Genomic DNA, 12,782 nt, shown 5'->3' on the forward strand with positions numbered 1-12,782 from the left:
TGCTGTGAAAAAAGGCCACCAGTGCCAAAAACTTAGAAAACATACACATAAAAGTTTTTATTTTCATTGTATAAAACAGAGGGTTTTCATATCTTGATTTCTCATCGTTTTTAACCTTTTCAGAAGTTGAATATGCATATGTCAGTGTCTTCACATCAAGATAAGTACTGTGTTATATCAAAAGCAAACTTTCAAAATTTGTTTCACTGAAATATGTTTAATTGTTTAATTGCAAAGACAAATAAAATACAAAGCACTTAGTTCTGAAAAATACTCATACAAATATGACAGATGTAGGACTGTATGAAATTAATTCCTTGCAAAACATACTGAAATATTGCAAAAAGAAAAAAAAAATCAACCAGTCTTAGTGCAGAAGTTCACATTATCAGGTAAATTCCTGAAAAGAACTACACATTTTAAGAAATAAAAGCCACTCAACACAGACTACTTGTCTCATAAAATAAAACTGCCATGTTTTTGCTTTAATCAAATTACAGTTATACTTTCTCCTCAGGCTTTAGAAAATGATCTGATGTCATGTCTTAATGGTCTAATTAATTAATAGATTAATAAAATATATAAAAAATCTGATTTCTCATAGGGTTATGAATTAGTAATCAAGATAATCAACAAAGGTTGGTAAAAGGTGTCAAACGTTTACAGTGGATGTAAACTATTCAGATTATCTGAGTCTACACTCACCAGTCACTTTATTAGGTACACCTTGCTAGTACCTGGTTGGACCCCCTTTTGCCCTCAGAACTGCCTTAATCCTTCGTGGCATAGATTCAACAAGGTACTGGAAACATTCCTCAGAGAGTTTGGTCCATATTGACATAATAGCTTCACACAGATGCTGCAGATTTGTCAGCTGCATCCATGATGTAAATCTCCCGTTTCATCACATCCCAAAGGTGCTCTATTGGATTGAGATCTGGTGACTGTGGAGGTCATTTGAATACAATGAACTCATTGTCATGTTCAAGAAACCAGTCTGAGATGATTCGTGCTTTATGACATGGAATGTTATCCTGCTGGAAGTAACCATCAAAAGATGGGTACACTGTGGTCATAAAGGGATGGACATGGTCAGCAACAATACTCAGGTAGGCTGTGGCGTCGACACGATGCTCAATTGGTACTAAGGGGCCCAAAGTGTGCCAAGAAAATATCCCCCACACCATTACACCACCACCACCAGCCTGAACCATTGATACAAGGTAGGATGGATCCATGCTTTCATGTTGTCGATGCCAAATTCTGACCCTACCATCTGAATGTCACAGCAGAGATTCATCAGACCAGGCAACAATTTTCCAATCTTCTATTGTCAAATTTTGGTGAGCCTGTGTTAATTGTAGCCTCAGTTTCCTGTTCTTAGCTGACAGGAGTGGCACCCAGTGTGGTCTTCTGCTGCTGTAGCCCATCCACCTCAAGGTTCATCGTGTTGTGCGTTCAGAGATGCTCTTCTGCATGCCTTGGTTGTAACGAGTGGTTATTTGAGTTACTGTTGTCCTTCTATTAGCTCAAACCAGTCTGGCCATTCTCTTCTGACCTCTGACATCAACAAGGCATTTGCGCCCACAGAACTACCGCTCACTGGATATTTTCTCTTTTTCGGACCATTCTCTGTAAACCCTAGAGATGGTAGTGCGATCAGCAGTTTCTGAAATACTCAGACCAGCCCGTCTGGCACCAACAACCATGCCACGTTCAAGGTCACTTAAATAACCTTTCTTACCCATTCTGATGCTCGGTTTGAACTGCAGCAGATTGTCTTGACCATGTCTACATGCCTAAATGCATTGAGTTGCTGCCATGTGATTGGCTGATTAGAAATTTGCATTTAACGAGCAGTTGGACAGGTGTACCTAATAAAGTGGCCGGTGAGTATATATCTAGGTTGTACCTTGTGATATACTTTAGGTAAAAACTGGAAAATTTAATTGGAGAACATCTGCCGTTTTTTTATTTATTTAAATAAGTGATACTATTTATACATGCTTCTATAGCATTTTTTTTCTCATTTAAATGAATGATGTGCAGCTCATTTTACTATTTGTTGTAAAAACAAAAAAGTACAGGTAACAAGAACCTTCTTAAAAACTGGGATAATGCTAACACAGTAGTGGGATGGGATATTATTAAACAAAATATTGTTTCACAAAATATCATATAAAGTTTTATAGTAGTTTTATAGCTTAGTTTTGGGAGGATGCTCATTTTTTTTTTTTTTAGAATATACCAAAAAGGCTTGAAACCTAAAAGTATGGATTAATGCCAATTCAGTCAATAGCAGCCGTTTAAAATATTTACAAATTGTTAATTAATTGTCCCTACCAAATAAAATAAAAACAATAGAAAAAAATAAATAAAAGAAAGTTGAGTAAGGGCGTTTGTTTGTTTTAGTAGGTGGATGTATAAGGAAGCTTTTTTAATGAAAGTAAAAAAGGAGCAAATAAAATGGGGAAAAAATAGGTTTTACCACGTCAAAAGCGGGATTTGAACTCTCCCTAATAATGACAAAAAGAGTGCAATAATAATATGAATGTAGGAAAAAAACCTAATTCATTATTTTTTAATAAAGGCTAATAAAGTATTAATCACAGGTGCAACAAGAAAACATCATACCAATCTAAAGATTTGAGTAAAAGTACCAGTTCAGTTCGGCTGGAACGATGCTAGAAACAAGTGAAATCTCTTTACCTTTAGGGTTGCTATAAGGAGTTTTAACCGAGGGTGTCGCTGTTTTAATATCGCGAGACTCTGCCGTGTGAAGAAACGGAGGGGAAGGTCAAGAATTAAACATGGCGGCCCGCAGTTTGCTAAAGTCTGTATGGAACTCATTTGCGGGGTTAAAACAGGGTTTCACTGGGACCAGCGTTAGTCCACTCCGGAGGGTTAATGTTCCCCAGATATCTGCGGTAGCCATCCAGACCAGAGGGGTTCGTCAAGGTGAGGCTTGGTCAGAAATAGCGCTGTTTATCCACCCGGCCGTGTTAGCCAAAGGTTGCCTGTACAGGATGTCCATTCTATAGTCTGTAGAAAGAGACAAGACGATAGACAGATTCGCCTCCGTGCAAATGTTACTTTAAGAATCCTCTTTACAAGTAATATTACACAGTTGATAAAGTTCTGTTGCATTCACCATAAACCGAACCTGTTAAGTACAGCTCAAACCTAGTAGATTGTAAAAATGTTCAAAAAGGCAAAATCATATTGATTCGTCACTCATAGAGCAAAAATAATACAAGCCTTTATTTCTTGCACATTTGTTGGTTACAGGTAATGAAAACCCAAAGTTCAGTGAGGCATGGAGGCAATCAGCCTGTGGTTCTGCTGAGAAGTAGATGAAGTCCAGATTGCTTTGATAGCAGCCTTCAGGTCATCTACAGAGTTCAGTCTAGTGTATCTCATCTTCCTCTTGACATTCCCCATTGGGTTCATGCCAGGCCAGTTTGCTGGCCAGTCAAGCACAGTCATTGAACCAGCTTTTGGTTTACTGCTGAAAAATGAAATCAGCATCTCCATAAAGCTCCTCAGCAAAAGAAAGCATGCATGCTTTAAAACGTCCTAGTAGATGGCTGTGATGATTGTGGACTGCAGAAAACACAGTAGACCAACACCAGCAGATGACATTGCACCACAAATCATCACTGACTGTGGAAACTTCACACTGGACTTCAAGTAACGTGTGTTCAGTTCCTTCCTACTCTTCCTACATACTCTCAAACGTTGATTTCCAAATAAAATGCTAACTTTATTTTCATCTGTAAAGAGGACTTTGGACCACTGAGCCTCTGTCAGGTTCTTTTTCTCCTCAGCCCAGGTTAGATGCTTCTGACATTGTCTCTGATTCAGGAGTACATGACATGAAGAATGTAACATCTGTATCAATGTGTAGGATTCATCTGTGCACCGACTCCAGCCTCAGTCAGCTCCTTGTGCAGCTCCCTCAAATTCTTGAAAGGATTTTGCATTGACACTCCTTTAAAGGCTGTAGTTATCCCTGTTGCTGGTCCACATTTTCCTACCACACTTTTTCCTTCCACTTAACTTTCTATCGTAATTATTCAGAACATCCAAGTTTTCTGAGACATGGAATGTTGGGTTTTTATGATCTGTTAGTCCTCATCATCAAAATCACATGAAACAAAGGCTTGAAATATTTTGTCTAATCATATTAATCTATATAACAGTGTCTGAAATAAGTGAAAACAATATTGGATGTTTTTAACTATTGCTCAGATTGTTTGATCTGTACTTTTAAATGATGCATACAAACATAAGGTAAAGATAAAATAGACTTTAAGCTTGATCTTTAGACAACCAAACTTTTGACACAAATGCAGATTTTTTTTGAGCGATCCTATAAAGGTTAGTATGTAATTTAGAATATGACTTAGGAATATTGTTTAGGTCATTCATGGTTAAAGCCTGATATTGTTGTTATGTCTGCTTTACAGTGGTGGAGAAGAAAGATGGCAAAACAATAACGGTAAGTATAATTCGACCTGTAACCTCAAACAATTTGATTTTACTTTCTGTATTTGTTTTGAAAGTTGTATTTGTGATATATCCAAGATGTATTGTTATATGTACCTTTTTAGAGATGCCAGATATGGACAGTTTTCTCTTGATCAATTCCGATTTATGATCGCCAATCAAAAACTTTCAGAAACATCTGTATGTTTGTATTTATTTATTAAATTAATCAAAACTAAGAACTTCCACTATTTTTCCCTTTCCACCGTCGCTACCTGCTTGCTCAGTATGAGGGATTGCTGTTAAGTCAAAGCAAGCGACTGTCCACTGTCGCTACGTGCTCATCCAGGAGGAGCAAATGCTGACTTGATGCAATCTGCTGAGTTTCCTTAGATAGAAAACTTTTTAACTGACTGATTTGCATGAATTGACTTTGTAAAGTGCTTTGAGATGACACGCATTGTGAATTGGTGTTATATAAATAAACTGAATTGAATGGAAAATCTTAAATCAAAATGTTGTACTTTGTGGCCCCTTTGTGAGTTTAATAAAAAGAAAATGACAAAGGTACCTACTGTCTCTATCAAAGAACCTGCAGCACAATTTTCTCTTTTATGTGTGGTATAGACTTAATAAAAAAAACAATTGAGTTGGGCCAAAGTTAGAATCAAAATGTCTAAAAAAACCGGAAATAGATGCAGACCAGAAAAAACCCTAATTGGTGCAACTCTAATTGTTTTGCATCCACATTAATACATATCTGCTATAACAGGCTCACGTTTTACCTCTTTTCCTGTTGCTAGATTGAGGGACACATCCTAGATATACCTGCAGGACCACAGCCTCCAAATCCCACAGCAAAGTGCCCTATCTACAGATGGAACCTGCAGCACAAATACAACTACACTGTAAATGCTACGGAAGATCTATTCTTCCTGAATCATCAAGCATATTATAAGTGGATCACTTGTTTGCTGTGCCTTATTGTCTCTGTTGATTTCTGTTTCCCCAGGACGTCTTATTGCTCAGTCAGTTCATCAGGTCAGATGGAGGGATGCTGCCCAGGCGGATAACTGGTCTTTGTCTGGAGGAGCATCGCAAGATTGCCATCTGTGTGCAGATGGCGCACAGAGCAGGTGAGTGTTTAGCTGGATAAAGCGAGGCTTGCAATGACAGAGGAATTTCTGGATCTTTAGGTTGCGTTTTGCTGGAAATATGTTGCAAATGATCAGAACTCTTTGTGGTTTCTATGCAGATTATTGCAACTAGAGTTGTATGTGCTGGCAGTTCTTAATGTATCACTAATAGCAAAAAGGCATCTGCTTCTTAGTTTTTAAGTTGCATAACAAAACGTTAAAAAAGGTTGAACTTAAAATAAGTGTGGAACTTTGCCAAGTTGGGTCTGATTGACACTAAAACAGAACAAATGTTCGGAGAATCAAGACCAAAGTGGGAAGATGAATATGATACGTAATACACAAGTCTACTTTTACAGTAACTGTAGTTAACTCTATGTAAAACCGCAAAACGGATACCAGTGATCATGGTGAAAGGATGGTTTGCAGTAATTTTTCTCAGAGATAACATTTTGGTCTTTGAGGTTAGCTGATTTTACCAATGTATTTGAATGTAACCATTGTAAAACACTGATATTCCATATAGGTGACAGTTTAAATGTTTGCAAGGAAAGATACCAATCCCTCCAGTTCTATAAAACTGGAAAATGAATGAAAACCTAATGCTGGGAATATTCAGCTTGTAAAAATGTTAAGCCCCCTCCCAACAAAAGAAACTTTAGGTTAAGGATTTAACCCCGGTTCTCTGAAACATGAGTGAGGTATCTCACTATGGGACACGCCTCCAGCGCCTGTCCCCCAGAAGCTCTATTACATTACGCCAGTCTTGACTGGCAGGCGGAAGTGACGTCCGCTCCCATGGGAGGGATTTCCTCCCAGTATAAAAGTCGACGTCACGTAGGTGATCTTCAGTTTAATAAGCACACCTCTTCCTCGCTCCCTGCAAGGAGGGTGATCTGGTGAGATACCTCACTCATGTTTCAGAGAACCGGGGTTAAATCCTTAACCTAAAGTTCTCTTTCAACATTCGTTTCGGTATCTCACTATGGGATATTTCTGCTCCCGTATTGCCAGATAAGCTCACTCTAAGACCAACAGATGCATCTTGCATTCATGGCAATGTGGAACCCACGCCCAGAACCGTGTGAGCCAGTGTGGGCCTGGTGACATCCAGTTTATAGAACCTAGTGAAGGTGTGAGGGGTCGCCCAGTTGGCAGCCTCACATATTTCCTCCACAGGTATACCCTGGAACAGTGCCCAGGATGATGCCACACCACGAGTGGAATGAGCCCGCAGACCTGCAGGGGGTGCAAGGCCTCTGCTCTCATAAGCCATAATAATAGCCCCCACTACCCAATGCGAAAGACGTTGCTTTGTGAGAGGTTTCCCTTATGTGATGAAGCCCACGACACAAACAGCTGCTCTGATTTACGAAAATCTGCTGTTTTTTCCACATATAACCGCAGAGCTCGTACTAGGCAGAGCGTATGCAGTCGTTCATGCTCCTGAGAGGAGAATGGTGGTGGGTAGAAAGCCATTAATTCAAGGGCACGGCATGGCAGAGCCGTAGCAACCTTAGGTATAAAGGCAGGATTAGGTTTCAGTAACCCAGAAACTGCATGCAGGACGGCTTAACTGAGAGCGCTTGAATGTCACTCACACGCTTAGCAGAGACCAGAGCAATCAATAAGGCCGTTTTAAAGGAAAGCACTTTGAGCTCAACCTGCTGCAACGGTTCGAACGGTGCACGTGACAACGCATCGAGTACCATAGGTAAATCCCATGAAGGAATGAGGCTCCTCGACACTGGACGGAGCCGTCGTGCACCTTTCATGAATTGACACACCACGGGGTGCTGCCCCACTGTTTTGTCACCAAAGCCAACGTGACAGGCTGAAATAGCAGCCAGGTACACCTTCACAGTGGAAAAAGCCAAGCATTTATCCAACAGTGCCTGCAGAAAAGTTAAAACATCCGACACAGGGCTTTGCATTACGCTCACCATAGGTTTTGCGCACCAACCCACGAATTCCTGCCATTTACCCTCATAAACGTTACGCGTGGAAACGGCCCTTGCATTTTGAATTGTGTCAATAACGTTCTGGGGAAGCCTACTGGCAGCCAGATTTAACCCCTCACAGGCCAGGCCCATAGGGCCATGCGCTCTGGATGCGGATGAAATATTTCTCCGCGTGCCTGCGTCAGGAGATCTCAGCGGAGGGGAAGCCGCCATGGCTCACCGTGTAGCATCTGAAAAATCTCGCTAGCGAATGTTTCCCTGGCCTGGAGCTATCAGAATGAGTGAGTGTTTTCCCTCTCGCACCTTGGCGAGAGTAGGAATGATCAGTTCCAGCGGGGGAAAGGCGTACAGTAGGACCGGCGGCCATTTGTGCACTAGAGCATCCAGTCCAAGCGGAGCTTGTTGCTCTGTCCGTGAGAAAAACATCGGACACTGAGCATTTCCCCTTGATGCGAAGAGGACGACCTCCGCTCGACCGTACCTCTTCCATATCTGGGACATCACCTCACTGTGGAGTTTCCACTCTTTGTAGCGGGGATTGCCCCTTGACAGCAGATCCGCGCCTCTGTTCATTACCCCTGGCACGTGAGTCGCTCTTAGCGACAGTAAGTGTGAGCTGGTCCAGATTATCAGTCTGTATGCCAGCTCGTGTAAATGACGTGAGCGCAGACCCCCCTGTCTGTTGATGTAAGCAACCACTGTTGTGTTGTCCGTTCTGACCAAAACATGGTGCCCTTTGATAAAGGGCAGAAAGTGTCTCAGTGCCAGCATCAAGGCCAGGAGTTCCAGACAATTTATGTGAGCTGGCTGTGTTTGTGGACTCCAAATGCCGTTTACCATCATCCCCTCGTGAGTGGCTCCCCAGCCTGTCAGCGAGGCATCTGTGGTAATTACCTTCCTCGTCAGGATGGTTCCCATGGTAACGCCGGTGTTGAGAAAACCGGGACGCTTCCACGGGCTCAGCGCGCGTGCACATATGAGAGAAATCAGGACGCTGCGGTGAGCATGGCGTGTGGGGCTCAAGCTGAGTGACGCTACCCACCTTTGAAACGGGCGCATGTGTAGACGGCCGAGTGTGATGACCGCCAGCGCAGACGCCATCAGACCGAGCATTCTGAGGCATAACCTGAATTTCACCTGTGTGCCTCTGAAAACAACTTTGTTGAACATGTTGTGAAGGGGGAAGGTCGTGTTTTTAGACACTGGCATGTGTTTGTGCACTGGTGTGTGCTTTCTGGCCACAGCTGCGGCTCCACTGAGCTCTCGGTGGCTTTGATCCTCCTCCGCTTCGGTCGGCTCTGAACGATGAGCTCCAACGTCGGCTCTGCAGGCCGTTTGAGTTGCCTTGAACGTGGCGTTCTGAACTCGAACTGGGACAGGATGTGTCCTGGTAGGGGGGGGTGCAGGTGTCTGGCAGATCCTGCTCTCCCACCCCGAAGATGGCTCCCTAGGTAGTGCGCCTCTTTTTCTTTGCGCTCACAGTAGCGGAAGGGGTCGCTTGGTGTCCCGGTGTCGTTGGGGGAGCGAATGCCTTCCTTCCCCAAGCACCTTTGAGCTTGGTTTGTTTCCCACGGTCCGCTGACTGCGGCTGAGGCTGGCGTTTGGGGATGCGGTAGGCCGGTCGAGCCGCCGCTTGAGCGAACGGCACACAGGGTGCTAGAGGGGGAGGAGGCTGCGCTTTCCTGGCTAGACACAGCTTTAGCGCTTCACCGTCCCTCTTTTTTTCCTCACAGCGTTTTTGCATGGCTGCCACAGTGGGGCCGAATAAGCTCTTCGGGTCCACGGGGGTGTCGAGGAGCTGGTTCTTCTCTCTTTGAGACAGGCTAGACAGGTTCAGCCATCTAGCTCTCTCCTGAGTGACCATCAGGGCCATGGCTCTCCCGGAGGCTTGGACAGCGCTTCTGTGGAGACGCAGGCATAGGTCTGTCACCAGGCACAACTCGTCCCACAAATCGGCCATCGGTGTGCCAGTCATCTGCTCTTGTAATTCCGCTTGGTAAACGAGGAGAAGAGATGAAGCGTTTAAGGCTTTAACAGATGCAGCCTTGTAGCTTTTCTCATTCAGAGCGGACTGAAAGGAATCAGCTTTGAAGGGAAGGGTGGGTCCTGTCGCTGTCATGGCTGACTTCTGCGATGGGTGCTGGTGAGATGCCAGCAGAGGTTCTACGGGAGGCAGATATAAAAAACCACCGGCCTCCATGCCTGTCCAGTCTGGCGCCGACCCTCCCAGGGCGGGGTTGCTCCAGGACCGGGTTGCTTCCTCGAGGCACTCGGGAAAGACCGGCAACAGCTGTCTGCTGGAAGATTTGGCTCTCGGAAGCCGCTTCCCCTCATATCGAGATGTGGTAGTTTCGGTGAGGGTTTCCGGCCACTCGATGCCCAGCTTCTTTGCTGCCCTTCTGCGGACATCATGCGGGTCCGTTGCAGTCGGGTTTGGGGAACCGCAGCGACTGGTGTCATCCGTCACCGAGGGCTTTGCAACCGACTGGATGGCATAAGGCCCGCAGTCTAGCTTGTCGTCATCAGACCCGAGACTGATGGACTCCACTTCAGATTCGGACTCGGCATTAGCAAGAGTGCTGAAACCTGGAAGTGCGGCCTCGTCTTCCTCTGGGTCAGTCAGTGGCGCGACAGCGTCGAGCTGATCACCCCAACTGGCTCCAGCCAAAGTGGGCTCTCTCTCATCAGTACCAGGAAGCTCCGGTGGCGGGGGATTGGCTACCCTTATCATAGGATCAACCTCTGACAGGCTAGCTTGGCGTGCTAGCCTGCACCGACGAGACTTAAGGGAGAGCCGTGCACAGTGCTCGCAGCTCGCCGGTGACGCCAACGCGTCCTGGGCATGTTGCAGCCTCAGACACGAAGCGCAGACAGAGTAGGTATCTGCCCCAGCTATGAGATTGCCACATGTGCAGGTTCTAGATGGTGGCTTGACTCTGTTCATGGTGAGAACGAGTGCAAGTTACACAACTTCGTAAGCTCCGTTAAGGTTGCAGCTAGTTTGGTGACCAGTTGCAGCGCTGCTGTTTGGCGACAGACCAGCGTTGAAAAAAACTCAGAACAGTCAAGCACAGTTATTGAGAAGCGTTCGGAGACCGAGTTGTTAGCTCTCTCTGTGAACAGTTAAGATAGCTCAATAGTTACTGTAATGACCGTCTGAGAGGTGCTTCTGGGAGTGAGAAGAGGTGTTAGACTGAAGATCACCTACGTGACGTCGGCTTTTATACTGGGAGGAAGTCCCTCCCATGGGAGCTGACGTCACTTCCGCCTGCCAGTCAAGACTGGCGTAATGTAATAGAGCTTCTGGGGGACAGGCGCTGGAGGCGTGTCCCATAGTGAGATACCAAAACGAATGTTGAAAGAGAACCTCTGCCCCTTGGTCCAGTGTAGATGCCTTCTTACCAGGGCTATTTCCAGGAATATATTTCTACCCTGGTAGTCTGATTTGGTTCCTGAAGTGGAAACAATCGAAGCATCTAGTGATCTGAAAAAACTACTCTGGTTCCTAGAGTGAAAACACACCTTTCGAGTAAAGATGAGAACATAAGTTTACCTGTTTGAAGGTACCCTCAGATCTGGTAAATTTAGTCAGGTTTCAGCTAGGTACGTTGCTGTTGCCTCTTTTGAGTATTCAACATAACGCAAGCAGAGGCAGCTCAAAGCTGCCTCAGTGTATCCTCACATAGTGTGTGATATCCACATGAGTATACTACTTTCTGTTTACATGCCAGTCTATCCCTCTGGCTAACAACACTGCTGGCTACGTTGGACACTTTTTATACTTTTACACATGACGTTGATGTAGAAGAAAGTCGAATACAGACTGAAAGTGTGGTAAATTAACCGCTCCTGAATGATATGATAGCAGAATTCGATTTTTTGCGCCAGTTTCCTTTGAAAAGTATTTCTGGTGCATTCATTTTGTACTCAGATGTCTAAATTTTGAAGTTCTCAGTCAGAGAATTTAAGTAAAACACTCCACTGTCTCTGAGGTCCTCGGACAAGCTGAGTTCAGATTCAATACAACTGCTGCACACATAAACCTGAGAAAGTTCAAGGACAGAAACTGTTTTTTGTACTTCAGTTTCTTATCTCATTAAACTAGTAGAAGACATATATTAAAGTACAACATCCATTTTTGAACATTATTGAACCCGTTAAATAAAGAGAAACATATTATCAGCTTGTACTGCTAATAGTAGGTAGCCTGGTAACTAAGTTCAACAGTTAGCAAATCAAACTTTTTTTTCTTTTTAATTTTTTTATTGAATGCACTCAACTCAGCTCTGACATTATTCCCAGATCCGAGGCTTGACATCCAACTGAGCTTTATTCATTAAAACATAATACTGCAGTTTATTCTACCAACTGCTTTACTCCAGCTCAAACACTGTAACTGTATAATTCTAAAATAATGACTTATTTTGACTGAATCTGTTGTTCATTGTTGGTTCCAAGGGCTCATTTACACAAGTTATCTTAACTTGTAAGAATTTCATTTTGTCCCTAAACACTGGAAGTAATACATCTTTTTCTGTATTCCAGGTCTGCTTCCTGACCACAAACCCAAACTTCCAGAGGGTCATGTCCCAAAGAGGCCCAAACCCCAACTGAACAGGTGCTGCTTTGCATCTGTGGCAGCTTGTGTTTTACTCCATTATCTGCCTGCATTCTTAGTGGGTTTAATACTACAAAATATTCTTTCACATCTGTGTTTTTGGTTTCCAGGTACTTGACTCGCTGGTCCATTGACTCGGTGAAACCTATCTATAAGAGGGGACTGAAGTGGTGCAAGAAGCGCATGGATGTCGGTCACCCGTCACTGAGGAACAATGTTCGCTATGGTGTGAAGCCTCTGTACTTAAAGCACTGAGAGACAGTGAAAAGGACAGATCTGTGCAACACCTGGAGGAGGATGGGTCTTCAGTTTTTTATGTGATGTTACCCTGGATTTGTGTCATAAAGGCGTGGGAGAAGACTGTCTAAATCTTAACTTCATCAGACCTTTAATGAGTCAGCCCCACCCAGCACCATCTTTTCTGACTTTCAAAACATTCTCCAACAACTTTGTCACCGTCTGAGGTCGCAGTTCCAGCTTCAAAGTAGGTGGTATGTTGACTGTGTAAACTCAACACAAAACAGTTGTTTAAATAAAATGACAATGTTTACCCTCCCTCTCACCACGTGTTTACTGTGT

At 43.9% G+C, this 12,782-nt stretch overlaps 1 protein-coding gene across 1 annotated transcript; it reads left to right on the top strand.

Annotated features, from left to right (window-relative positions):
- Window positions 1–2,769: 2,769 nt before the first annotated feature.
- On the top strand, window positions 2,770–12,765 carry mrps18a (mitochondrial ribosomal protein S18A). The gene is made up of 6 exons (XM_047388952.1): window positions 2,770–2,958; window positions 4,470–4,501; window positions 5,292–5,396; window positions 5,501–5,624; window positions 12,131–12,203; window positions 12,314–12,765. The coding sequence occupies exons 1-6, from the start codon at window positions 2,811–2,813 to the stop codon at window positions 12,456–12,458; spliced, it is 627 nt and encodes a 208-aa protein (XP_047244908.1). The 5' UTR covers window positions 2,770–2,810; the 3' UTR covers window positions 12,459–12,765.
- The last annotated feature ends 17 nt before the right edge of the window (window positions 12,766–12,782 follow it).

The sequence above is a fragment of the Girardinichthys multiradiatus genome, chromosome 15, assembly GCF_021462225.1.
Source record: "Girardinichthys multiradiatus isolate DD_20200921_A chromosome 15, DD_fGirMul_XY1, whole genome shotgun sequence".
Classification (NCBI taxonomy): domain Eukaryota; kingdom Metazoa; phylum Chordata; class Actinopteri; order Cyprinodontiformes; family Goodeidae; genus Girardinichthys; species Girardinichthys multiradiatus.